General features: G+C 41.9%; 1 protein-coding gene across 4 annotated transcripts in view; it reads left to right on the top strand.

The window, feature by feature from the left end:
• Positions 1 to 24,277, top strand: part of LOC128340804 (cytosolic phospholipase A2 epsilon-like) — a 72,765-nt gene that overhangs the window by 23,189 nt on the left and 25,299 nt on the right. The window contains exons 5-14 of one of the 4 annotated variants that reach the window (XM_053286509.1): positions 2,056 to 2,192; positions 4,797 to 4,928; positions 7,525 to 7,565; positions 9,070 to 9,112; positions 11,115 to 11,172; positions 13,615 to 13,784; positions 14,257 to 14,346; positions 15,014 to 15,051; positions 16,507 to 16,654; positions 18,386 to 18,522. In XM_053286509.1, coding sequence (XP_053142484.1) covers positions 2,056 to 2,192; positions 4,797 to 4,928; positions 7,525 to 7,565; positions 9,070 to 9,112; positions 11,115 to 11,172; positions 13,615 to 13,784; positions 14,257 to 14,346; positions 15,014 to 15,051; positions 16,507 to 16,654; positions 18,386 to 18,522 — 994 coding nt within the window. Of the gene's footprint in view, positions 1 to 2,055; positions 2,193 to 4,796; positions 4,929 to 5,830; positions 5,873 to 6,291; positions 6,396 to 7,524; positions 7,566 to 9,069; positions 9,113 to 11,114; positions 11,173 to 13,614; positions 13,785 to 14,256; positions 14,347 to 15,013; positions 15,052 to 16,506; positions 16,655 to 18,385; positions 18,523 to 24,277 lie in introns of those variants that run through there. The other 3 variants (XM_053286512.1, XM_053286510.1, XM_053286511.1) reach the window with 3 other exon arrangements.

Below are 24,277 nucleotides of genomic sequence, written 5' to 3'. Positions count from 1 at the left end.
TAGCTATAATTGAGCGAAAGGGTTCAAAGAACACAGGCCCCCAGCTGCTAAGGGGCCTCCAGCTCCATCCCTCCCTATTTTCTTCATTATCTCCCTCACTCTGGGGGCCGCCAGACAGACGGATGAACATGGGCCCCCTCTCCCCTAGCTATGTCCCTGTGGAGGAGTGTCCTAAATGCAGGGCTTTATTTAAGGCAGGGGATGCCGAAGAGGAGACGATCAGCAGGGATGGGGTTCGTTGGTCTGACCTTTGCTCCTGCTGATAGGCGAAGGAGTGGAGTGACTATACTTCCTTCCTCCCTCCCTCCCCCAGCTCTGAGGCAATGCTCGTGCCTATAATGTAGTGTGAGAGGGTGGGAAGGTTAATTAGAGAATTCCTCCTCCCTAAACATGGACAGTAGTAATCAGAATTACAATCACATCAAGATTGCTGTGTAGGCAACATTTAGTGCTCACGTGTGCATTGTTAATGTAGGTGGAGGAAGTTGTGAATGAAAAGAAATAACTGAAAGGTGGGACAAACTGCAAAGTGTAGAGACTGGAAATTTAAAAAAAAACACAGAACAATGGAGCGTTTTTAATATAGCGTGTTATAAACCAGATAGTTTATAATTGCAAAAACTAGGAAGAAAATGGGATGCAAACTTGTTAGAAATATTCCTACCAGTTTGGCAAAGGACAGATTGTCATCAAGTGTTTTGATATGATTGTCAGCATATCAAAAAAAGGTCCTAAGAGGTAGAAGCTGCAGAGCCAGTAGGTTTATTAGCTTACCTCTTGGTTTGAGGTCACGGTGTTCCAAAATTAATAGTCCATGTCACTATGATTGTTTAAACAGCTTTATCTTAGGGTGGATCCAAGGACAGTCTCATATACCTGCCTGTCAGAGTCTGCATTTATGGTACATTTGATAAGTAGCCTAGAACATCTCAGTCAAATATGCAACACTGATGAATCAAATGTTTTTCAGCAGCTGAGTACAATATCTAGTGCTTGCCAGAAAACCACCATAAAACAATATACTGTATTTAAAATACATCGTTTCTCTTTGTTAGAAGTCCAATAATATTTATTTATTTATTTATTTATTTATTTTAACATATTTGTATACTGCCCCAAACCAAAGTCTCAGGATTGGTATTGGTATTGATATGGATTGGTGTGCATGAAATGGCCACCATACAGAAACTGCTGACTGCAGTAGCTGTCTCCAAACAATGGTCTCCAATAGAAAGCCATTCATGTACTGTACATTCTTGCCATGGGAGTTGGGAAGAGTTTCTCCATGCCACCCTAAGTCACCAAAGCAAAGAGCTCTAATGACACAAAAATAATCCACTACAGTGATCACCCTACTAGTCTGCCACATGGAGGAAGACATTATCGAGAAGTAGTTGGTGTGTACTGATGATGCCAAATAAAAACATAAGGGCGTGTTCTGAAATCAACTCCGGCAATTGAAAAACAATGAATCATTACAAGCAAAATCTTGTACTTTGAAATCTTGAATCATTACAGGCCAAATCTTCTTCAAACTTTCAGCCTGGCTCCTAATGGATTTGCTTGACGTTGGCGCTTCCAAATGTCAGCGCCCCCTCTGCTCAAGACAGAACCTTGGAAATGACTAGTCAGGTGATAGTGAGGCCTTGCTGTAACAGCGTAAGCCTAATGCATATTGTAATGCCCAGACACTAATGTATCATCTCCATACAAGGAGTATTCAATAACAGTAAAAAACAGGAGAATGTGATTCCCAGTATCTCCCAGCTCAATCCATGGAGCTGAGCAGTATTGGAAATTGTTTTCCCTATGCTCTCCAGTGCCAGTGGGTGCTCTTGAGCATGCTGAGAAGTGTCCATTCTCTTAAGATGAGGCAGTTATGGAGCATCCAGGCCTTTGTGAGAATATATTTTGGAAAATGTATTTTAGAAAAGTATGTTAGAAATTCCTCTGGGTTCATATTATGAGACTGTAACAAAAACTGCTGTCAAAGGGACAGCAACAATTTGGCTCAAGAACTGGCAACTCTAGCTCTAATCTTCTTCTTTTACACAGTAAGCCAGTCTGATTGTTATGTAACCCTCTGGCTACCAACTGCCACCTGTGAAAAGCTACGAACCAAAACTATTAATAATTGCAAGAATCCAGTTTGGAATGAAACATTTTACTACAGGATTCAAAGGCAAGTCAAGGTGAGAAACTTCATTCAAACTACTTACGGTCAATAGTACTGCTTTTTCCCATAAGTTGTTGTTTTTCACCTCAAAAGAACAATAGTATCACATGCATTTCCCTTTACCCATGTCTATATAAACTAGTTCATGCAAAGGTATCTGCTCATGCACCAATGGAGTATGTTTGCCTCCCTTCTAGGTCTATTTTTACCATCTTTCCATTCGAGCATGAGGTGGATTTGCATCTCTAAAACAACAGGAACTTATGCAAGCAATAATACTTCTATACTATCCACAATTGCAACTAAATTAGCAATGTGTACAGTACAGAGGTGAAGTATTTGCCTTCAGAAATTACTGCTTGAGAAAAACAATGATTTAAGAGTGTCGGTATGAACTAGGGAAAGACGATCCGCAAGCTGAATCGCAGGGCACCTCCTTTTAAAACGGAGGCTTCCCCAGTCCCTTTAAAGCATTGCTGACTATGCAAATGGCTGGTCCGTGTGCACAGAGACCATGTGTGTGCCGGCATTGGGCACAGGGGCAGCTGGTAGATGCCCTGCCTTTGCACAGTTAATCATGGAGGGAGTGCCGGGAGTATGGCGATGGGGGTGACTGGAGGAGGAGCAGGTGTGGATCTGTCCTCCTCTTCTTTAAAGGGGCTGGGGGAGCCCTGATTTGTAAAGGGATGTGCCCCACGATTCGGCTTGCGGATTGCATTTCGGCACATCCCCTAGTATGAGCACACCCTAAGCGACCTTAGGGTCAAGCACGCCTTCTTCTTGTGGATTATTTATTTATTACACTTTTATACCGCCCCACACTCATGTCTCTGGGTGGTAATGGGAGATACACCAGACATAATAAAATTGCTGGTTTATGGTAAACATGAGTCAAAATTGTCACAAAACAGCACTATCTTCTAAATTATAACCCACACGACTGCTATAATTTTAAGCATTGGAAAAGTATTCTCAGCACATGGAGTATGGAGTGCAATCTGACTACAATTATAAACATCAAACAGTCTTCTGGCACTCGGGAGATACATATTTATTGTGGTGTGTGAGGTAATGTCTGAAAGCCAACTTCTCTGGTGGCATCTGATATAATAGGTGTTTCATAGCTGCTTCCTTCACAAACACAAAGTAAACTTACGTATATCTAAGAGTTTATTCAGAAACAGCTCCATTTTCTCCTTTCCCTCCTTTTTCCTTTCTGACTCTACCCCCACATTCTCAACAGGCTCCCCAATGGGACAAACTTCTAAACAACAAAACACAAAAGATTACTGGATAGAATACAATAGGTTCTTGCTTACAGAACCACATTCCATAATAAATGTGATTATTCATTACATTTGTTTTGGTTGTTTTTGCTGCAATAGACTTGTAATGTGGCTTTACTTCTATTAATATATATGAAGCCAGGTAAGAAGAATGCAGCCCCCATCAGCCCCTAATATGCATTAATGCTGGGGCCATAGCAAAAACATGCCTGCTCTGACATCACTCAAGGACATGCTGATGTTCTTGACACATCCTTTACTCGTCTGTAAAGAGTGATTTCTGAATTGCCTTTCTACAAGGTAATTCGGCAGATCGTCCTTTATGCATCTCAAGAATACATCAGCACATCCTTGAGTGACATTGTGGCGGGCATGTTCTTGCCGCAGCCCCAACATTAACGCATATAGCATTTCATATAAAATTACTTTATATTCACTATCATCTTCATAATTGGATTACTCTCTCAGTACTGGAATACCATTATTCATAAATACATGAAAACGTATTGCAACATAAGTGCAAGTGACTTGTGCTTGCACTAGACAAGAAAGCATTGTTGACATTTTGATATTAGCATTTCAATTCATTTTGAATTAGCATGTTTTTGCTTGATTATTGAAACTGATACCACAGAGCAAATCCCTTGACTAATGTAAATGTAAAATTGCAGCAAAAGTCATTCACAATCACAATCACATTTCAGTTGATTCATATGCAGACATTGGCTGAACACGTACCCAGATGTGTATGGTGCTCCATTTCCTCCCTCACCCCCTAATTTAAGTGAGTTCACTGCCATCTGCAAAGAACTTTAGATCTTGGATACATGATGCACTCACTTTATAAAGAAGTGAGGTACTACAGGAAACTACTATAAATTCTGATACATTCAAAGTACTTTGCTAGTATTAACTACCAGTAGCTGTTTCACTGATTATTATCATAGCTATGTACATTATTACAATAAAGGTTAACACTGTTGAATCAATCAGTAGTTACAGTATATGCATACCAGTATACTAGCTGATAGTGATAGCGATAGTGAAATGAATTGTCCCCTCTGCTAAGCAAGGTCTGCCTTGGTTTGCATTTGAATGGGAGGCTACATGCGAGTGCTGTAAGATATTCCCCTTAGGGGATGGGGCCATAGTTCAGTGGAACAGCATCTCCATGCTTGCAGATGGTCCTAGGTTCACTTCCTGGCATCTCCAGGTAGAGCTGGGAGGGACTCCTGCCTGAAACCTTGGAGAACCACTGCCAGTCAATGTGGACAATACTGAGCTAAATGGACAGATTATAGCTGGCACCTAATATATTTCTCTGGTCCACAAAGAATGTCCTAGAGCTGTGTGTCTGTGATGAAGATGCTGTCAGTCCAGATGACCACCTCTTCACTATACGCTTTGATGTAGCTCGACTACCAGTTGACGAAAGAGTTCTCATGTACTTTAAGTCTGCGCCAGAGGTGAGATCTGAAATATTATATCACGATGGCTTGTTAGAACAATACATTATAGTGCAGGCCTGTACAGCTTATCACAAAGCTGTTCACTGCACAGCTTATGTAAAGTGAATAAGCAGAACATAGGTCATCAGCCGTGCATGATGGCTCACCAGAGGTTTGATCCATCTCCTAGATGTGCTATCTACTTGAGACTGCAAAGAAGGGGGTGCAGGGCTGATGAGTTACATTCAGCTTGGTAGGCCACAAGTTGTTCAAGCCTTGCCTACCTCATTGGATTGGTCAGCTATATCTACAAACATCTAACAGATGTTAAGGACACTTTATATTTCATTTATCTTAAGAAAATGTTTGTCAGCCTATGATTAATGTTGGTGAAATTTCATGTTGATATTGAGACTGAAATAAAATTGCTTCATTTTGCTTCCCCATCTGCAGGTTATGATATGGGGTGTGCAAGCTTTTTTCAGGGCCAGGGCACGAATTTATTGCTAACAGTATGGCATTCTTCCCAGCTGGCAGCAGTGTCCCCCATAACAGGAATTCCCAGACGTTGTTGATTAAAACGCTCAGCATTCCCAGCTGCAATAGCCTTTGCCAGGAGATTATAGGTTGTAGTCAACAATATCTGGGAATCTCTGTTTCAGAAAACACCAGCTGGCAGCTGCCATTTCCCCCAGAATGCCCCTCTGAGCAATGTTACATCACCAAGTAGTGTAATTCTGAGGACCATTCTGTGGGGGGAGGGGATAGAAGTATCCAACCAAAGCTGAGGGTCACCATTCTCTCCCCCCGCCCAATGCCTCTTTGAATAATGCATTACTCAGTGCAGCATTCTGAGAGAAAATTATGCCTGACAACAAACAGATAAGGCAGATTCAAACAGGAGCATTGGCAGAGTCACTGCAAAACCCGTGGTGATGAGAGGCGAAGGGACAATGAAAAAAGTAGGCTGATTTAACCACCCCTTTGTGTCCAACATCCTCCAAATCCAGCTGAGCCCCTAGATGGTATAAAGAAGTGAACTATTTTGGCTATCGGGTACAATAACTTGTAGTTGGTGGATGAAAGATTTTTCTTAACGCTAATGCAGTTATTGGTTTGTACACGGCTGATAGATCTACCTTTGAAAACAGCTACTTAATGATTTTGTGTTAGTTATATTTTAAAACATAATTTCTTGTTTATACACAAATGGACAGATTTGACTGTTATTTTCATTTGGAAAAAGCAGCCAAAGCAGGGTATGATCATTTGGGAAAGTAGTAGGGGTGTGCATGGAACCACCAGTGGCGGTTCAGTTTGAATGCGAATCGAATTTGAACTGAACCGCCAGTCCACTAACGGGTTTGTTAGAACTGGCAGGGCAGTTTAGTTCTGTGTATGAACCTGATTGAACCAGGTCAAACCTGTGCAGCCCATTTCAGGATGCTTGTACAGGGAAATCTGGTAAGGATTCCCCTTGACAAGGTATTGTGGAATGCACTCCCTGCTGAGATACGATCCTCCCCATCTCTGGCAATTTTCAAAACACACCTGAAAACCCATCTTTTCACCCAAGCTTTCTCAGCTTCCTAAATTTGGGGGGTTTTAATATTTGGTTTATTTTAAAATTCAAAACCTGATTTTGGGGTTTTTAATCACTGTAATAGTTTAATTGTTGTTTTAACATGTTTTTAAATTGTTAATTTTTATATTGGGTTTTTTTAAAATTTGTTTTAGCTCTTTATTGTTTTAGTGGGGGTTTTAAATGGTAAACCATCATGAGCCATTTTGGAAGGGCAGTATATAAACAAACAAACAAACAAACCAAGCATTTGGGGGATCCCTAGAGACCGAATAAGGCTTGAAAAGGGTGGTGGAGGAGGCGGGAAGTCACCTTACCCACGGAAGCTCCACTGTGGTGGTGGCAGCAGCGGGCCGGCAGCAGCTCCTCTAGGCCCTGCTGGCACTCCCCTCCATTAGTGTGGGCTGGCCCACATTGATGGGGGGAGCACTGGCAGGGCCTAGAGGAGCCGCCACCAGCCCACCACTACTCCCGCCACTGCAGTGGGGCCATCGCAAATAAGGTAACCTCCCACCCACCCTCTACCATTCTTTTCAAGCCTAATGTGGTCACTAGGGATCCCCTTGATGCTTGTAAAGGGGAATTCTTACCAGATTCCCCTTTACAATCATCCCAAATCCATTGAACCAGGCTGAGCCGGTTTGATCTGAACCAGACCTGGCTGGGTTCAGGGGGGCAGACCGGTTCGAGCCTGAACTGGTCAAACTGGTTTGAATTGAACCAGGTTCAATTTGTGGTTCTGCACATCCCTAGAAAGTAGTTATTGTAACACCAATCAATAGGTAAGCAACAAAGCTGAAGTGTTGGCTAGGAAAGTGAAGAGTACTTAGTTATTAAATAATACCAATTATTAGTTTCCCTGAGATGTCCTCACAGTTTACTGGCAATAAGCATACCTTTATGTCAAGAATAATTTTTTAATGTTTTTAATGTGTTTGTTGTAGAGCCTATATAATTTGACTTTGATTTCAGAAGGAAGGACTGATCATGTAGCCATTTCAGTTTTCTTTTTTGCTTGTATTTTGGGGTTAGGCACAAGAAGAGTTGGAAGTTGAATTCATGATAGAACCCGCGTAAGTATTTACACTTTTTATCTTTGTACATGTGGAAGTCTTTGGAGATGTTTATTAATAGTATAGATTTTGTTCCACAACTAAGACTATTTATCAGATGCAAAATAAACACAATGGTAAACCAACAACAGAAATTGTAATTCCTGGCTGCACTGGAAATAGAAGAACCTGTCAGTATATACATATACATATACATATACATATACATATACATATACATATACATATACATATATATATATATATATATATATTTCCTGAATATAGGAAAATTCAAGTATACCTTGTTAATTTACAAAGATGAAGTCATAGAGATAACACAAAGTTTCGCATCAAGTAAAAATAAGTCTAGAATTTCCATTTTCCATTCCAAATTTTTCAATTGTATTTCAAACTTCAAATTTTAAATTCTATTGCTATAGGGTTTTTGTTTGTTTGCTTGTTTTTTAGCATCCAACAACCTACACACATGCTTTCTCAGAAATAAATTCTGTTGTGTTCAGTGGGGCTTCCTCTCGGGGACTTTGTATCCTAACAATTTTGCCTTGGGAAAGTAGGGTTCCAGATCACAGGGAAAGAGCCCTACAAGAAAACATCTTATCCTTTTGTTAAGTAATATAGGCCACCTTCTCACATAACGTCAAACCAGAGGAGAACTCGCTCCAGTTCAGTCCCCCTGTCATCCAAATTATGGGAACCATGGTTCCTGGACCCAACCATGATTCCAATATTGGTCCCAAACCTTGGAATGAACCCTCAGTCTGAAGTGAATTTCACTTACCCAACCAAGGATCAGTTTCCACCACTGCATCATCCAGATTCAGAATTCACTCCCAACTGGAGTTAAAGGATGAAGCTCCTCCCCAGTCAGCAGCACTATTGGCTGTCTTGGGCTGTCCTCTCAGGGTTGGAGGAAGCCTGTGCATCCAGTCCCACCCCCATTGCCAGCTCCCAGACTGGACCTGGTGTAACCATAGTTGTAAGGGTCTGAGCTGTAAATCAGGACTTCTCTGCTTCACCTGTTCACTAGATGGCCTTAGGTTTTCAAACCCAGCTCTCCAACTGCAATATGGCGATATAATACTTATTTACTTCACAAGTTTGTTCTAAGGATTACATCAAGATAATACATGTGAAGAACTTCACGTACACAAGAAGTGCCATACAAATGCCAACCATTATAATTATTGTGAACTCAGGGTGTATAGATGACATGCTAGGCTTGCTACTTCTTTAACAGAAGTCCCATTTTTTAGCATCACAGAGAAAACAAACCTTTGCTCACCTTGGTAGTATGTAACTCTGTGTGTTTGTGTGCACACATGCACGCGCGTATGCACACACATGTACTTTTTTCTGCTCCTGTTGAATATTTTACTTCTTTCTATATTATTTCTATTGTTGTTATGTTTGTTTCTTTTATTGTAAGCTGCTTTGCTGGCTCTTATTTCTCTTATTTCAATGCCAGTAATAAATAAAACAAATGTTTGCATTTGTTTTCTAGGTCTGGTCCTCCTGAAAACATAATTACAAATGGAGTTCTAGTGGTAATGTATATTTTATATTAGTTATGCATATATGAATATTAATCATACTTTCACAGTCTAGGAAGCTGAGCTGGGTTTTTTGTGCGAGTGATATGATGCTTTAGCCTTGAATTTTGAAATATACCCATTGAGTTCAGAAGTGACTTTGACCATATAATTGAAGCACATTTTTCGCATCAGAATGACTTGTTTAAATTTCTGCTACTGAGTGGGATCCATGCCATATCCTTGTGGAGGAAAGATTCTTGTACATTCAGAGTTGAATCCAAATCTCTGTTTGACATATTTGATTTAAAGAAAATAAATTAAATTGCCCTTAAGGAAGATCTTAAGGCCTCTTTACTGAACTGATTTTATATTCTGTCAAGTTTGCCATAAAAGTGATTTTTGTCTTCCAAATCTGGGACACGATCCACTAAAGATAAGCAGTGTGTCAGGCAAAGCATCTAACTTTAGCTGAATAATCACCCTGAAAGGTAAACATTGTCAACTTTTATTTTTGGTTTTTTAAAAAAATGGCCACAGCATCATTTTCAGGTCCCTTGAGAGAAAGAGTATATATATATCTCCCCTCCCCAATTTCTACCCACACCTCACTATGGGCTTGACTATGGGTGGAATAAGTGTAATAGTTAGCTAGGTGCCATGGCTCAAGATACATTCTGGCAAGAACTCCGTTGGCCTTATCCTGAGACAGGTGTTGGTCCTTCATTCATTCATTCATTCATTCATTCATTCATTCATTCATCTATGTAAGCCACTTTGGAAACTTTTATTGAAAAGCAGTATATAAATATTTATGTTATGTTTTATGTTTATGTTTATATAATCTAATATTGTTTACTCTGACTGGTGGGCTGGGGTCTTTCCCAACCCTGCTACATGGGACCAGCAATCCCAGACTTTCTGCATGCAAAGCATGTGCTGTATCTGATCTCTGTCTCCTATTTGTCATTTTTGCTGGATAAATAAGCAGGGACCTATTCCATATGGCTGAGGAACATTGAGAGTCAGCAAAATTCTGAGAATTATCCCCTATAATAGGGTACATAGGAACATAGGAAGCTGCCATATACTGAGTCAGACCATAGGTCCATCTCGCTCAGTATTGTCTACACAGACTGGCAGCGGCTTCTCCAAGGTTGCAGGCAGGAATCTCTCTCAGCCCCCATACTAGGGAATTTGAATGTTCCCCTTCTCGTAATCAGGTTAGTAAACTTGTATGTCATTTATGCAATGCTTGTGCATAGGAATAGGGAGGGAAGACGCGACCAAGAGGTTCACGCAGATGAGACAGTAAATCTCTTCTGGAAAAGTTTGTATGGTTATGTGCAAAAAGACAAGAGTATCTCTTCTAAACAGCAATGGGACAAATTGTGGAAATGGACGTCAGACGTAAATCCCCCCCCCCCGATTACCTGATGTGCCTTGTAATCCCCCACCCCCGAGTTACAGTACTACCTGCATATACTTCATAACTTGTGTGTTTCTAAATCCTTGTGTGTAAATCTTTGTAGATATATCATGTACAAACAACCACTTTGTATATAATTGTGCTTTGGCAACGTACTGTATGCTTTGGTAGTTTGTTGGTTCAATAAAAAAATCTTGTCCTATTAAAAAAATAATAATCTTGTCCTATCTTGGAGAAGCCAGGGAGGGAACTTGAAAACTTCTGCTCTTCCCAGAGCAGCTCCATCCCCTAAGGGGAATATCTTACAGTGCTAACACATCAAGTCTCCCGTTCACATGCAACCAGGGCAGACCCTGTTTAGCTTAAGGGGACAAGTCATTCTTGCTACCACAAGACCAGCTCTCTTCCCCCTAAAAGGAAGATCCCTCTAAGGGTCTGCTATTAATTTTCCTATAGTGTACCTCTAGGCTTAGTTCTTCCAGAGACTAACGTGTGAAATCACACATTATTCAGAGTAATCTAATTAAAACTGCCACATCTAGAAACGACTATCTCTTTGGTTTTGTTTATTGCTTATTTCTGTTACAGTGTCGTGAGGTTTGCACCTTAGAAGCAGAGGTGGACCAGAACAAGCCACATAGGTCAAGTGAGTTTATGGATGTATTTGGCGTACATGATTGGATGGTTACATTACTGTGTAGATAACTGATGCACACACTGTTATACAAAATGAATGAAACTAGGATGGAATTTGAAAAGGTTGTCCTGCCACAGCAAGTTTAAAGTATATGATCTGTGTTATTAAGTAGGTTGGCTGCAGTATATACAGAGGCTATTCCCATGATCAACGGAAAGCGGGCTAAGGGAGCTTAGCCTGCTTTCTGTCGACTGCGGGAACCCCCGGGCTCACAAGCGAGCCCGGTGCTCCCAAGGTGGCTAGCCCACTTAGAACACCCTCCCCTTAAATGAGGTTAAAGGAGCGAGCTCTCCCTTAACCTCATTTCTTTGCTCGTGTGACACCAGGGCAGAGCCAGGGTTCCCCAGGGCTGCCCTTTGATTGTGTGCAGGGAGAGCGGACCCAACAGAAGACCCTGCAGACCCAATGGGTCATGAGAAGAGCTTCACAGAATTACAACCTAAAGCCAGGATTAGCTGGAATGAAGTGGGGAGAAACATTTTTCAGTTATTAATATGGAGTTGTCACCCACCTTGGTTTTACAGGTAGATAAACCAGAAGAAATGTATCAGGTGGACAGGACATTGAGCTAGAATGTTTATCTCCTTTGGTATTTAGCTATATAACCAATATTTGTGTTTCAGATCTCCCCTTCCCACTGAAGAACACTGTGCCACCCAAAAATATGTCTCTGAGAGGCATGCAGAAGTCAGGGACATATTTTTGGGAGCTCACAGTGAGCTTCAGAGGGAGGGGGAGTTGGGCAAACATTGCCCCTTTCCTCCTTACACAACAGCACCGTGTTAGTCTGGATGTCATACCAGTGGAATGCTAGCTTGGATGTCAGACAATGTTTCTTTAATCATAATTTGCATTCATTGAAAATGTTGTTTCTGTTCTCATTACTTCTAGTTCTGGCCTGTTTATTCCTCAAAACATGTTGCTTAATAGTGTTTGTGATCTTGTTTAAGTTTCGCTGCACCCATCAGCTGTTTGACCCCTGCTGCTCCACCCAGTGGTTTTCAAATCTGAGTTACAGAAAAATGTCAATAATGTTACTGCAACAAGCACATGTGAAAATAGCAGTGGTTACTGATGGGTTTGTCTGTTGTAGTTTGTATTTATTTTTGTGTTATTTGTATTGTATATGTTATGAGCTGCTTCAGGGACCTTTAGGTTAGGACACAGGATATAAGAGGTATTGATGTACATTCTGATCCACCTTCCTCCCATTGACACATTAGCAACTATACTTAGTGCTGGTAACCCATATGGTCCAGTCCATCAATGCTACCTGGGTACCTGGATTTTGAAGGTACCTACTTCCTGTGCTTCCAGTTTCATGCACAAGGAGCAAAAACAAAGTACAGGATGTTATCCTTACCTTATGAAGTACTTTCCAGTCATTATGGCACTAATCTCGTCATTATATCATCATCACTAGTTCATTACCTTCACTAACATTACTTTGCAAATCGATATGCCTGTGAGCCAATCATATCAGTGTATTATTCCCATTCAGAGATGGAAGAATGCTAAGGCTGAGGGACAATAACTTGAATAAGACCACTCTGAATGTCCTTGGCCAGACTAACTGATCAGAATACTTTTGGCATCTCAGTCAGGAAACTGACAGTGAGAGCCCACCTTATTGTACTCTTCTTTCTTTAATGACCTTTCCTGATCCTCAACTAAGGATCCTGACGAATTGCAAAATACTTGAATCCTATTCAGTTGCATAAAGATATTGAGTTTGAATTTCAATACAGACTTCATATCATCACAAGAGCGGTAATCAAGATTTTCTTTTGGCTTCTGGTCCATGTGTTTTTCATTAAACCTATGAAAAACCCTTCATTCTGCTATGTGTTTATAAGGATGTTCCTTCAGTTTGAGAATCATCTCGCCAACACAGTAGTCCACAACATGCATTCTTTGTATTTGGACATTGACTGAATTTGATCAGAGGTTAATTAATAAGCTTCTACTTCCTGGACTGTTATGGAACTACCTGGCCCTATTGTACTGGAAATATGATTCTGGTTCTGAAGAAAAATTTGGCATATGCAAAGAAATGAACCAGAAGGCAGTGGGTGGAGGGGCGGCCTTAAATACTGTTCTTGTGATTATGCGAAGGCTCTATTGAAATTCATGGCAGTTCTTCAGACAGAAGACCATTAAATTCTGTTCCAATTCAATTAATATCCTAATTAAGTCCACACATGGCTGGAAACTTTCTTCAGGATAAAGGATATTCCAAGAAGTGAAATGTATCTCTTGATTTCTTAAATAATTGGGGGGCTAATCATGTCCCTAACAAATATGAATTTGTTCAATAATTGTGTTTTTTACTTGTTATAGAAACACATCTAACAATGATGTATCTCAATATATTCTGCCTTTTGTCTTTAGAAAAAGACCTTTCACTTACAGTCAAAGGATCCTGGGAAGGCACTCACTGTTTTAAGCTGGGCTCAGATGCCGTTGTTACACCACCATGTCCCACTACATTCCACTACGTCAAGTACAAAGAGCCAACACTGGATGTTATGCTACCAAAGAAGAAGTCACGTCGTAATGCTGTATGTTAACTACATTTAATAATTAAATTGACAATATGACTATCTCTTCAGGAACAAATCTACCATTGAGCAGCTGCATGCTAAGAACACAGGCCAAAGGGGGACCCACTGGGGGGAACTGCCACAGGCCTGGTCATTCACTACCTCTTCCACAGGCCCCCCTCCACCAGCCCTGCCATTTGCTGCTCACCTGCCCACCCACCTTCCCTCCTTCTACTAGCCTCCTCAGCCCTGCTAACCACTGCAGTCACCACAATAGTTGCTGGCCACAGTGACTGCAGTGGTTAGTGGGGTCACAGAAACTAATAGTGATGGGTGAGCAGAGTGGGCTGCAGTGGTAGTGGTGGCCCATCAAAGAATGTGGACTCACCATCAATGTTGCTATACCACTGCCTCTCTTCATAATGAAGCAGGACAAAGCTTTTCTGATTAGATTATAATGACTCCTCCTCCTCCTCCTCCTCCTCCTCAGTGCTCCTGTTGTCGTAGCACCAAAGCAGAAGATGTTCCATCTGTGATGCTGAATTCACTACCCATTGGGAAAAAAGTTCCAATAGTGGAGGTGGGTGCCATTCTACAGCTTTTAGGAAGCAAGAGTATGTTGAAATTATTAAACCAGTAAAAAAATAAATTACTAGACTGAGAAAAAAGAATCAAATGATGTTCATCCCATGGCAACTTCATGATGATCAGGGGTGGCCAATTGGTGGTCCAATCAAACCCTCAAGATGATTGTAAAAGAATGTTGAAAACTTAAAATTTATATAGTGGGTACTATAATACACATGCTTGACTTGCCACTTTTAAAATGACATCCATCCAAGTGGCATCTGTAATATATAAACTAGCACTTTCAAAAGCAGAATGGATGAAGAGGAATTTTTCATCCCAACCTTGTGACACCACCATTCCCCAGTGCTGCTACTTATCCCTTCACATATATTTACATTAGTGAGCTCTTTAATTTTGTAATTTCTGAATAATTTTGCATTTGTATATTTTTTCCACTTAGTCTAAAGTGGAAAATATGTTCTGTTGGGACATCTTTAAATCTCAACTAAATGTGCTTAGGATAAAGATATATGAAATTATTTTTCTGGTGGTTTTAAATATGTTGTATACCATGGAGTTGTATTTGGAAAGCAAGGGATGATCGCCCTTACATTTGAATTATTTGAAATATTCAAAATTATTGTTGCCCTGTGTAACACTTACTTTCTGATTTTTAGGATAAAAAGTACCATTTGCATGTGAAAGTAGATGACTGGTAAGATAATTAAATATGTATTGTTGTTCCTAGTGGCAGTATCAGCCAAACTGGTAATCATCTTTTGGTGATTAGGAACATAGGAAGCTGCCATATAATGAGTCAGACCATTGGTCTATCTAGCTCAGTATTGTTTTCACTGACTGGCAGCAGCTTCTCCAAGGTTGCAGGCAGGAATCTCTCTCAGCCATATCTTGGAGAAGCCAGGGAGGGAACTTGGAACCTTCTGCTCCTCCTGGAGCAGCTCCATCCCTTAAGGGGAATATCTTGCAGTGCTCACACATCTAGTCTCCCATTCATATGCAACCAGGGTAGACCCTGCTTAGCTAAGGGGACAAGTCATGCTTGCTACCACAAGGCCAGCTAGTAGATGTTTAGATATGGTATTTAAAAATCACAATTGGTCTATATCAGACTAACATCTGATCTGAATTGATATTTTATTAAAATGTATATGCTTCCTTTCTTCCCAACAAGGGTTCTAAGTTGGCTCAAACATAAGATAATGTACTATCTGTGTGTTTTAAAAGTTAGTAGGCATCATCCAGATTGACACTGCCCTTGTTCATTCCCGTTTCCTCTTCTGCTCTTCATACACCCTAAAAATACATCTGTGATGATCCCTCAGTCCTCGGGTATGCGGCGGGGTGGGGGGGCACTGAATGCACCAGAGAGAAGGGGCAATTGGTGAAAATCACCCCTCCCCTGTTGTGAAAGCTAAATGGTTTTATTTGAGGGTAACATTAATATGGGGACTTTCCGGGGTGTGAGGTTTCTTTGGGACTTGTATCAATATTGAATTATCGCTTAATTGTTATTTTAATATTATGGCGAGTCAAAAGCTCCAGACATGTTATTCAAATGTGATAACATTTATACTCAATCAGAAGTACAATGGGGTCTTGGAGCACAATGAGGTGGAGTGAAAAAGAATGGTTTGTTTATTTATTTATTACATTTGATATCCCGCTCTTCCTCCAAGGAGCCCAGAGCAGTGTACTACATACTTGCGTTTCTCCTCACAACAACCCTGTGAAGTAGGTTAGGCTGAGAGAGAAGTGACTGACCCAGAGTCACCCAGCGGGTATCATGGCTGAATGGGGATTTGAACTCAGGTCTCCCCGGTCCTAGTCCAGCACTCTAACCACAACATCACGCTGACTCCAAAATAATTCACCAAAATAATCCCTTTTTACTTGGCCTTATTTAGACTTTGGCTGGGGAAGCCCACTCTTCATTACAGGAGATCATTCAGTGCAGCCTTCAGTAGTACCTTCAACTTTACATTGCACAATAGCTCCGAGTGTATTTTTGAAAATATTCTATAGTTCTTGCATACTATCTCATACTTGATGTTCGTATTCAAGAATCCACCCTACTGCTTTTCTGCTTCATAACATCCAAAAGCATTTGTGATATTAGATAAAATATAATGTGTGTGTGTGTGTGTCCTAGTCATTGTGACTGCCCATCAGACCTCGATGTGCGCTTGGGATATGATCTGTGCCCACAGGAGCAAGAGTTCTTAATTAAACGAAAAAGGCATGTTGCTCAGGCTCTGAAGCATGTTCTCCAACTAGATTATGACTTGCAAGATCATGAGGTATGTGAAACAGGATGAAAATTGTCCCCTATATGCTTAACTGTGAATAAATTTGGGTTTCCAGTGGTTTTCTGACTCACTACACGTATTCAGTAACTTAACACGGCTAGTAATACTATATTATTGCCAATTATTGATGCTATAAAATTACATCATCATCATAAACTAACTATGCCTCACATTCCATAGCCATTTGGCCCCATTGTCCACAAGCTTGATGCCATCCGTTTAGGCTTAAACAGGGACAATAGTTAGTTTCCTCTCACACTGCAGGGGTTAATTAACTTAGTATACTGAGGAAAAGTATACTACACATACTATACTACACATATACTATACTACACATTACATTAATAATATTCTTGGTCCTAATGTCCTTAGTTTTTCTTTCCTTAAAAATAGTCCATGAGAGGGGCAATTTAGATCAGGACAATACTATAAGGGATTTGCCCCAATTGGCACTATAGCTTTACTCCCAAGGCTAATTGCAACTTGGGGGAGTGGATCTACCCTGATCTGGGTTAAGCCAGGGTCTTCACCTAGGCGGGGATGCCAAAGTGACAAGGATCTTGGACAGCTCTAAGTGGATAGAGCCAGCGACTTGGCTACAGTCAAGTAGGGTCACAGGAGCTGAGTACTGGAACACTAGGAGTATGTTGCTCCAGCAGCTTCCTGAAGCAGACTGTTGGCTCCTATGGTGCCTGCTAAAGCAGCGGAAACTGACTTGCCCCTTGGGAAGGCTCTGTGTCTTAAAAGAGCCTTACTTGATTTCTTATGTACTGGTCCTGGTGATGTGGGGTGATGATGATGAAGGTTTTTTCATTTATATCCCGCTCTTCCTCCAAGGAGCCCAGAGCGGTGTACTACATACTTGAGTTTCTCTTTCACAACAACCCTGTGAAGTAGGTTAGGCTGAGAGAGAAGTGCATAAGAACATAAGGACAGCCCTGCTGGATCAGGCCCAAGGCCCATCTAGTCCAGCATCCTGTTTCACACAGTGGCCCACCAGATGCCGCTGGAAGCCACAGACAGGAGTTGAGGGCATGCCCTCTCTCCTGCCATTACTCCCCTAAGTGACTGGCCCAGAGTCACCCAGCTAGTTTCATGGCTGAATGGGGATTTGAACTTGGGTCTCCCCGGTCCTAGTCCAGCACTCTAACCACAACACCGCGCTGGCTCTCTGGGGTGGTAGTTTCTGTTAAGACTGATGGGATTCAGGGGCTCCCTCCAAGTCAGAGGAAGAAGACAGGGTATGTGCCCAGGTCAGGTCATGGCAAGGGTACTGGTTCAGGTTCCCTTGGTTCTCCTGGTTTTGGCCCAGAAGCCCCAGGCAATGGTCCAGGTTCCATTACCAGACCTGTTTGCCTGATCTCCTAATGGAGGGGGGCATATCCTGGACCTGGGGTTATGACATTATTTTCATTAGGACTGTAATGCCGGAAGAAAGAGTTAACCTGAAATTTCCAGGCACTGTGGTGATTCTGATCATAATTTACTCCCCCCTAATCTTCTCTCCTCCTCATCACCACAACCTATATTTACAGTTAATATAATGAACATGCAGGGCCAAACTACATGCTTAATGTAACATCTAGTTTGGCGTTCAGATTGTATTCTAAATATTTTGTCCTGCAATGCCATGTATTGTTTTGTGCTTTAAAAAAAAAAAAAATTGGAAACAATTGAAATAATAGGCTAAATATCAATTCATTACATCTGCATGTTATCCAGGTTCCAGTGGTGGCAGTCATGACAACAGGAGGTGGGCTAAGATCATTCACAACAACTTTTGGCAGTATGAGGGCTTTCCAAAAATCACATCTCCTAGACTGCATTACGTACATATCTGGTTTGTCTGGCACCTCATGGTAAGTAGAGCTCAAAGAGAAGCCTTTGAAGATGGGTCTGCTTAATCACATTATAGGATTCTGTTACTCCAATCAGATTCCAGTCTTATTAGCTTCATACTGTATGGGGCTCTTCACACAATGATTCCAATGTCAGTTCAGTGAAAAATGAAGCTCCTTGCCCCACAGAGCATGTCATGTGAACTCAGGATTTTTCAGCAGTCTCCACTTGGCAACATGCTAACACAACTTGGAGCCAAGATCTGGACTTTGAGATCTGAAGTCTGCTTGTTGATCTCAGCTTCTGAGTTCATACGACATGCTCCACAGGAGTGCATCTGTGTTGAGATATCTGGTTTCCCCCCAACTGACACTGGTTGGAGTCATCGTGAGGAAGAGCCTCTATGAGTTTTATTATAGCTACACACACAATATTTGATATGTATCCATCAGGCACAGAGGGAGCCAAGCAGCAGCCTGGGTTCTGCCACTGCCACGCCCACCCCCAGGCCTGCCCCCTGCATCTGATATATGACACAGGGAGGTGGGTCTCACGATCAGTGAGACCCGCCTCGAGAGGGTTAGCGGGGAGAGCGGGCTTAGCCCACTCTCCCCACACATGAGCAGGCTGCAGCCTTAGGCAGCTGCATCGGGTACCCACACAACTGCTGGCTCCGTCACGGAGCCGGCAGGGGCTGCGGGGATCGGGTGCCACGCAGCCCCCAGAAGTTCCAGCATGCTCTGGAACTGCTGCTTTTTAGTCTCCTGGTTGGGGGTCTCCTCATGAGTTGCCGTGGCGCGGAGCTGTGCCATGGCAACACACGATCGTAGAGTCCAGGTTAGTGGAGGGCTCGCTCTACTAACTGGGCTTAGGGGAGGGCTGCATAAGCGGGTTATCCGCTTGAGAGCAACTGGGCTCGCCTGGTGGTTCTCACGGTCTCCAGAAAGCGGGCTAGGCTCCCTTAGCCCACTTTTTGGCAATCGTGAGGATCGCCTCATTGTGTGTTTAGTCATGCCCCCTCAGTCATATGTCAGAGGCAGGGAGTGTGGCTTTGCTCCCAAACAGGGCTGCGCGGCCCTGTTCAGGAACAAAATCGGCCAGCGCGGCATTTGCAGCGTGGTCAGGAGCAGTTCTCCCTGCCTTTAAAAGGCAGGGAATGTTTCTCTGGCCACACTGCGAATGCAGCACTGGCCGATTTCACTTGCAAACGGGGCCATGCAGCCCCGTTTGGGAGGGAAATCATGCCCCCGTGTCTGATGTCATATGCAAGGTATATGGTTGGGGCCATGAAGCGTGGCCCCTGATTGGCAGCGGCCCAGGTTATTTGAACCAATGGTTATTTGCCCAATGATGGCTCTGCCCCTGGTGCCCATAAAAGAGTAGCATGCACTTGCTGCAAATGTGTGTTTCCATATGCATGTGTTATGCACATATATTGTGCCTTCCTACCACACATACTGCATACATGGCAGTGACCAATATATGTATGCCAATGTGAAAAATGGGAAGTAACTGGCTTCAAAAACATTGATTGCAAAACTGATGAAATATATTGTTGAAGACAAGAGAGAAGGATCCTTCTAGGTCTGAAATATGTGTTAAGTTATTGGTGGCTCATATGAGACAAGTATTAGCTACCTTTTATATGGAGGATGGGTGGATTTATAAAATAGTTTAGATTTTTCATCTGTTTGCTGGCATAAATCCCATTGGGAATTCTGGTGGGGAAACATCTTGGGGAGAAACCTGAATGCACACATGGATTCCTTGTATATTGATTGATTGATTGATTGATTGATTGATTTGATTTGGTTTCTATACCACCCTTCCAAAAATGGCTCAGGGTGGTTAACATTAAAATAAAACTCAAATTAATTAACTGTTAAAATCAAAAACTGTCAGTCATCCTTTATTGCGGTCATAGACCAATACTTAGTAAAACATACATACTTACAAAAAACTCAGCATGATAAATCAAACAGATTGTAACGCAATATTGACAGGTTAAAATTAAGACAGTTGTGGTGAACTCCAGATAGATCTTACTGAAAGCCAAAGAGAGCAGAGCACCCTCCATTACAGTCATAAAACAGGAATCACGGAAAAAAGAAAGCAAAACATTAATGAAAACCTAAGCGGATGTTGCAAATGATATAACAGTACCTTGCTATTTTTCAAATTAGGTCGTCATCCAGACTGGACAGTAAATACTTCAAATAGAAGTCATCCAAATGCCCAGGAAAATGTTGCAGCAAAGGGGACACTAATCTTAAGCGGGCGTCCCTATAGAAATTACAGTATAAAATGGCACGCACACTTGTCTCCACTTGACCAGACCCGCAAGGGCAAAGTCGAGCAGAGAAAGGGGTACCTTTAAATCTTCCCTCCATAACAGCAAATGGAAGCGCATTTAGACGGGCGAGCGTCAAAGCACATCTAAATTTAGGAATGGTAATTAGACTCAAATAGCTAGCTGGTTTAATGTTAAACATTTGATCCAAAAAAAGGACATTCTTAGGCTAGGAAGCAACTTCTTCCTGCAGTTCCATGTCCATGATACGTTGTTTGATCTCAATCCTGGCTCGATCATATCCCATTTTAATAATCTCATCCTGAGAGAAACCATAATGAGCCAATTTGTCAATAATTTGGGTCTTCCACTTAAATCTGAAACAATCAGTCTTAATAAGGGGGGCCAATCCTACACAAGAGAAGACAAATTTTAACCAGAATAATATGATATTACTCCAATAACAAGTTTCCAATCTAATCATACCCACCTCTCACCTTAACGCAACATTAGGCACGCATCGGGGGACTAACAATATAGATCTCAGAAATTTAGACTGCAGGGCTTCTAAAGCCGTAAAGTTCCTATTTGGGCTCTGTACAGCACTTGAGAGTGGACTTTAGATACAAATAGTTTAACTACAGTGGGGATATAAGAAGCCCCCCTCGAGAAATGAAAAGATGTAATAAGGTTCGTAGTTAGCTGTGCCGTCAACAAAGTAGAATTGAGGTGGGCATTGCGTGAGCCTGATGAATGAAAAACCACTCCTAGGTATTTAAAGGAGTTGACCTGTGCAATCCTATGACCATTAATGGACCAACAATATTGCCTAGGTCATTTTGCAAAGACTAGGACTTTAGTTTTTTCATTATTTATCTCAATGAACTCTTGGGAACAAAATTTTGAAAGGAGGCCCAAAGCATGTCTCAAACCAATTTGGGTTTGGGACATGATTGCCATATCATCTGCATATAAGAGAATAGATACATGCTTATTTGCTATTTTGGGAGGGTGCGTAGAAGGTGTAGATACAGAAGAGACCACCGAGTTAATATATAGATTAAATAATAAGGGAGCTAAGATGCAACCCTGCCTCACGCCCCTGTATGTAGGAATCGCAGTCGAAAGGGACCCCAGTGCATTACAGCGAACTTTCAGAAAGGCGCCTTCATACAAGGAAGAAATCAATAATAACAGCCTTCTGTCTATTGAAAGATCCCACAGTTTATGCCAAAGCCTTTCACGGGATATAAGACTGAATGCGGATTTAAGATCAATAAAGGCGACATAAAGTCCAGAAGCTGGCTTACTAGAATATTTTTCAGATAAGAATTGTAGAGTGAGGACGTGCTCCAGGGTGGACTGGCCCGCCCGAAAGCCAGCCTGCTCCAGGGCCAGAACATCATTTGACTCAATCCAATCCACCAATTTATAAAATAGGTGTTTAGCATAGATCTTACTAATCACGTTTAGAAGGCTGATTGGGCGATAATTTTTAGGGTCATCCCTATTGCCCTTTTTATAAATGGGTATAATAATGGCTACACCCCAATCACAGGGGATATTAGCCATGGAGTCGATGTAAGAAAAGAGAGAAGCAAGCAGGGGTACCCACCAATCAAGATTAGACCGAAGCGCATCAATAGTAATAAAGTCGCTTCCTCTAGGAAAATATTTAATAAGTCTTTCGACTTCAGAGCACGATACAGGGTCCCAACTGGGAATCATAGTTTTATTTAATTAATTGATGATATTAACATCCATCCCACTAACCTTTTTATAGAGGGAGTGAAAATGCTCTTCCCAAGCAGCAGCTGAGATACAATAAGAGGGGGAGGAAAAAGCTTTGCCCATTACGGGTGAGATCAGCCTCCAGAAGATATCTTGATTCTTTGATCTAGCTGCCTCAATTAATTTGGCCCGGTTTTCTCTGGCGGCTTTAAATTTCTTATCTCTAATTAGCTGTTTATATTGTGATCTTTTTTTTTTTTTTTTGAGATCACGTGCTTAGAGATTAACGAGGGATCAGCAACATGGCTTTTAAAGACCCTTAGCAAATCCCTTTTTGTATTCAGGCAATCAAGGTCGAACCACGGCTTAGACGGAGCCTTGAGGTTATTACTAGAATGAGAATGAGATTTAACCAGCACAGGAAGTAGAAGAGCCAAAATATCATGATAGTGGGAGAGAGTAGAATCCCTCTCCTGAATGGTACGTGGGGCTAATATCGCCTTTTACAAACCGCTAGCTTTGTCTGAATTCAGTATTGCAGAGAAATGAAAAGTGCATTCTTCTGTCCATTTAGCTCTGAGGGGCCCATGCTCCAATTCTAAATGGGACAGCTGTCCATCCACCAAATGGATTGAGCCAGTCGACCATAATCATAGCTCAAGGGGAGAATGGTCACTTTCCGGGCGAGGAACCACCCGAAAAGAGCTGACACGTGAAGCCAAATTACATGAAATAGCCATATAATCAATCAAAGAGGGGTTGGAACCAGTCCAATGGGAAAATTCAGCAGGAAAATCTGTTATAACGGAGCCATTAAGGAGATGGAGATCCTCCTTATGGCATAGGGACAGGAGACGGAAACCACGGGTATTAGACCTAGGGTCCTTTGAGTACCTTGTAAGCAAGGGTGATGGGATAGGGATATCGACAGGATGGTAATGGAATTTATTACAAAGAGTGTCGTTATCAGAACCCAAACGAGCATTAAAGTCACCAGCCATTATCACAGAAGTCCCCAAAAAGGCTGCTCGGATAGAGGCTATAAAGGCCTCTAATTTATGCCATATCTCGTCTATGTTTGTGCAGGAACCAACTGGAGGTACATAAACAGAAATCGCTATTATATTAAACGTTTTCAGGCTAATAAGAACGGCAAGGGCTAGCGAATCCAATTGCCCAATTAGGGACACTTTACCCCTGAGCATGGTGGAAGTAAGAATAGCCAAACCCCCCTTTGGCCTACCCTTTCTTGTACCTGGTACCGCATCTAAAGAGTGTACCAAAAAATAAGAACGGCAAGGGCTAGCGAATCCAATTGCCCAATTAGGGACACTTTACCCCTGAGCATGGTGGAAGTAAGAATAGCCAAACCCCCCTTTGGCCTACCCTTTCTTGTACCTGGTACCGCATCTAAAGAGTGTACCAAAAAAACAGACAAAGAGATATTACCGATAGCCCATGCTTCCTGTAGCAAAAGAATATCAAAACTGCTAATAAAGGAGCGGAAATCTAAATCACAGATCTTATGTTTCCAACTGGCCACATTCCAGGAAAGCACCCTGAGTTGCGCCGTGAACCCCACAAGTCAATTTTGTTCAGAGTGAGGACACTCTTTGTCCAGAGCAACAGCACTCTCCTGCACAGGAGGGGATCTTCGTAAGGATTCACAGTTAGTAGCCGATGGCAAGTCCAGCACAACATGGGGTATTGAGATTCCCGTGTAGTGTCAGCTGGTGGATCACAAAGAGGATTGG

Source organism: Hemicordylus capensis, chromosome 1, assembly GCF_027244095.1.
Source record: "Hemicordylus capensis ecotype Gifberg chromosome 1, rHemCap1.1.pri, whole genome shotgun sequence".
In the NCBI taxonomy this organism is placed as follows: domain Eukaryota; kingdom Metazoa; phylum Chordata; class Lepidosauria; order Squamata; family Cordylidae; genus Hemicordylus; species Hemicordylus capensis.
This window is presented reverse-complemented; position numbering and strand designations above follow the sequence as displayed.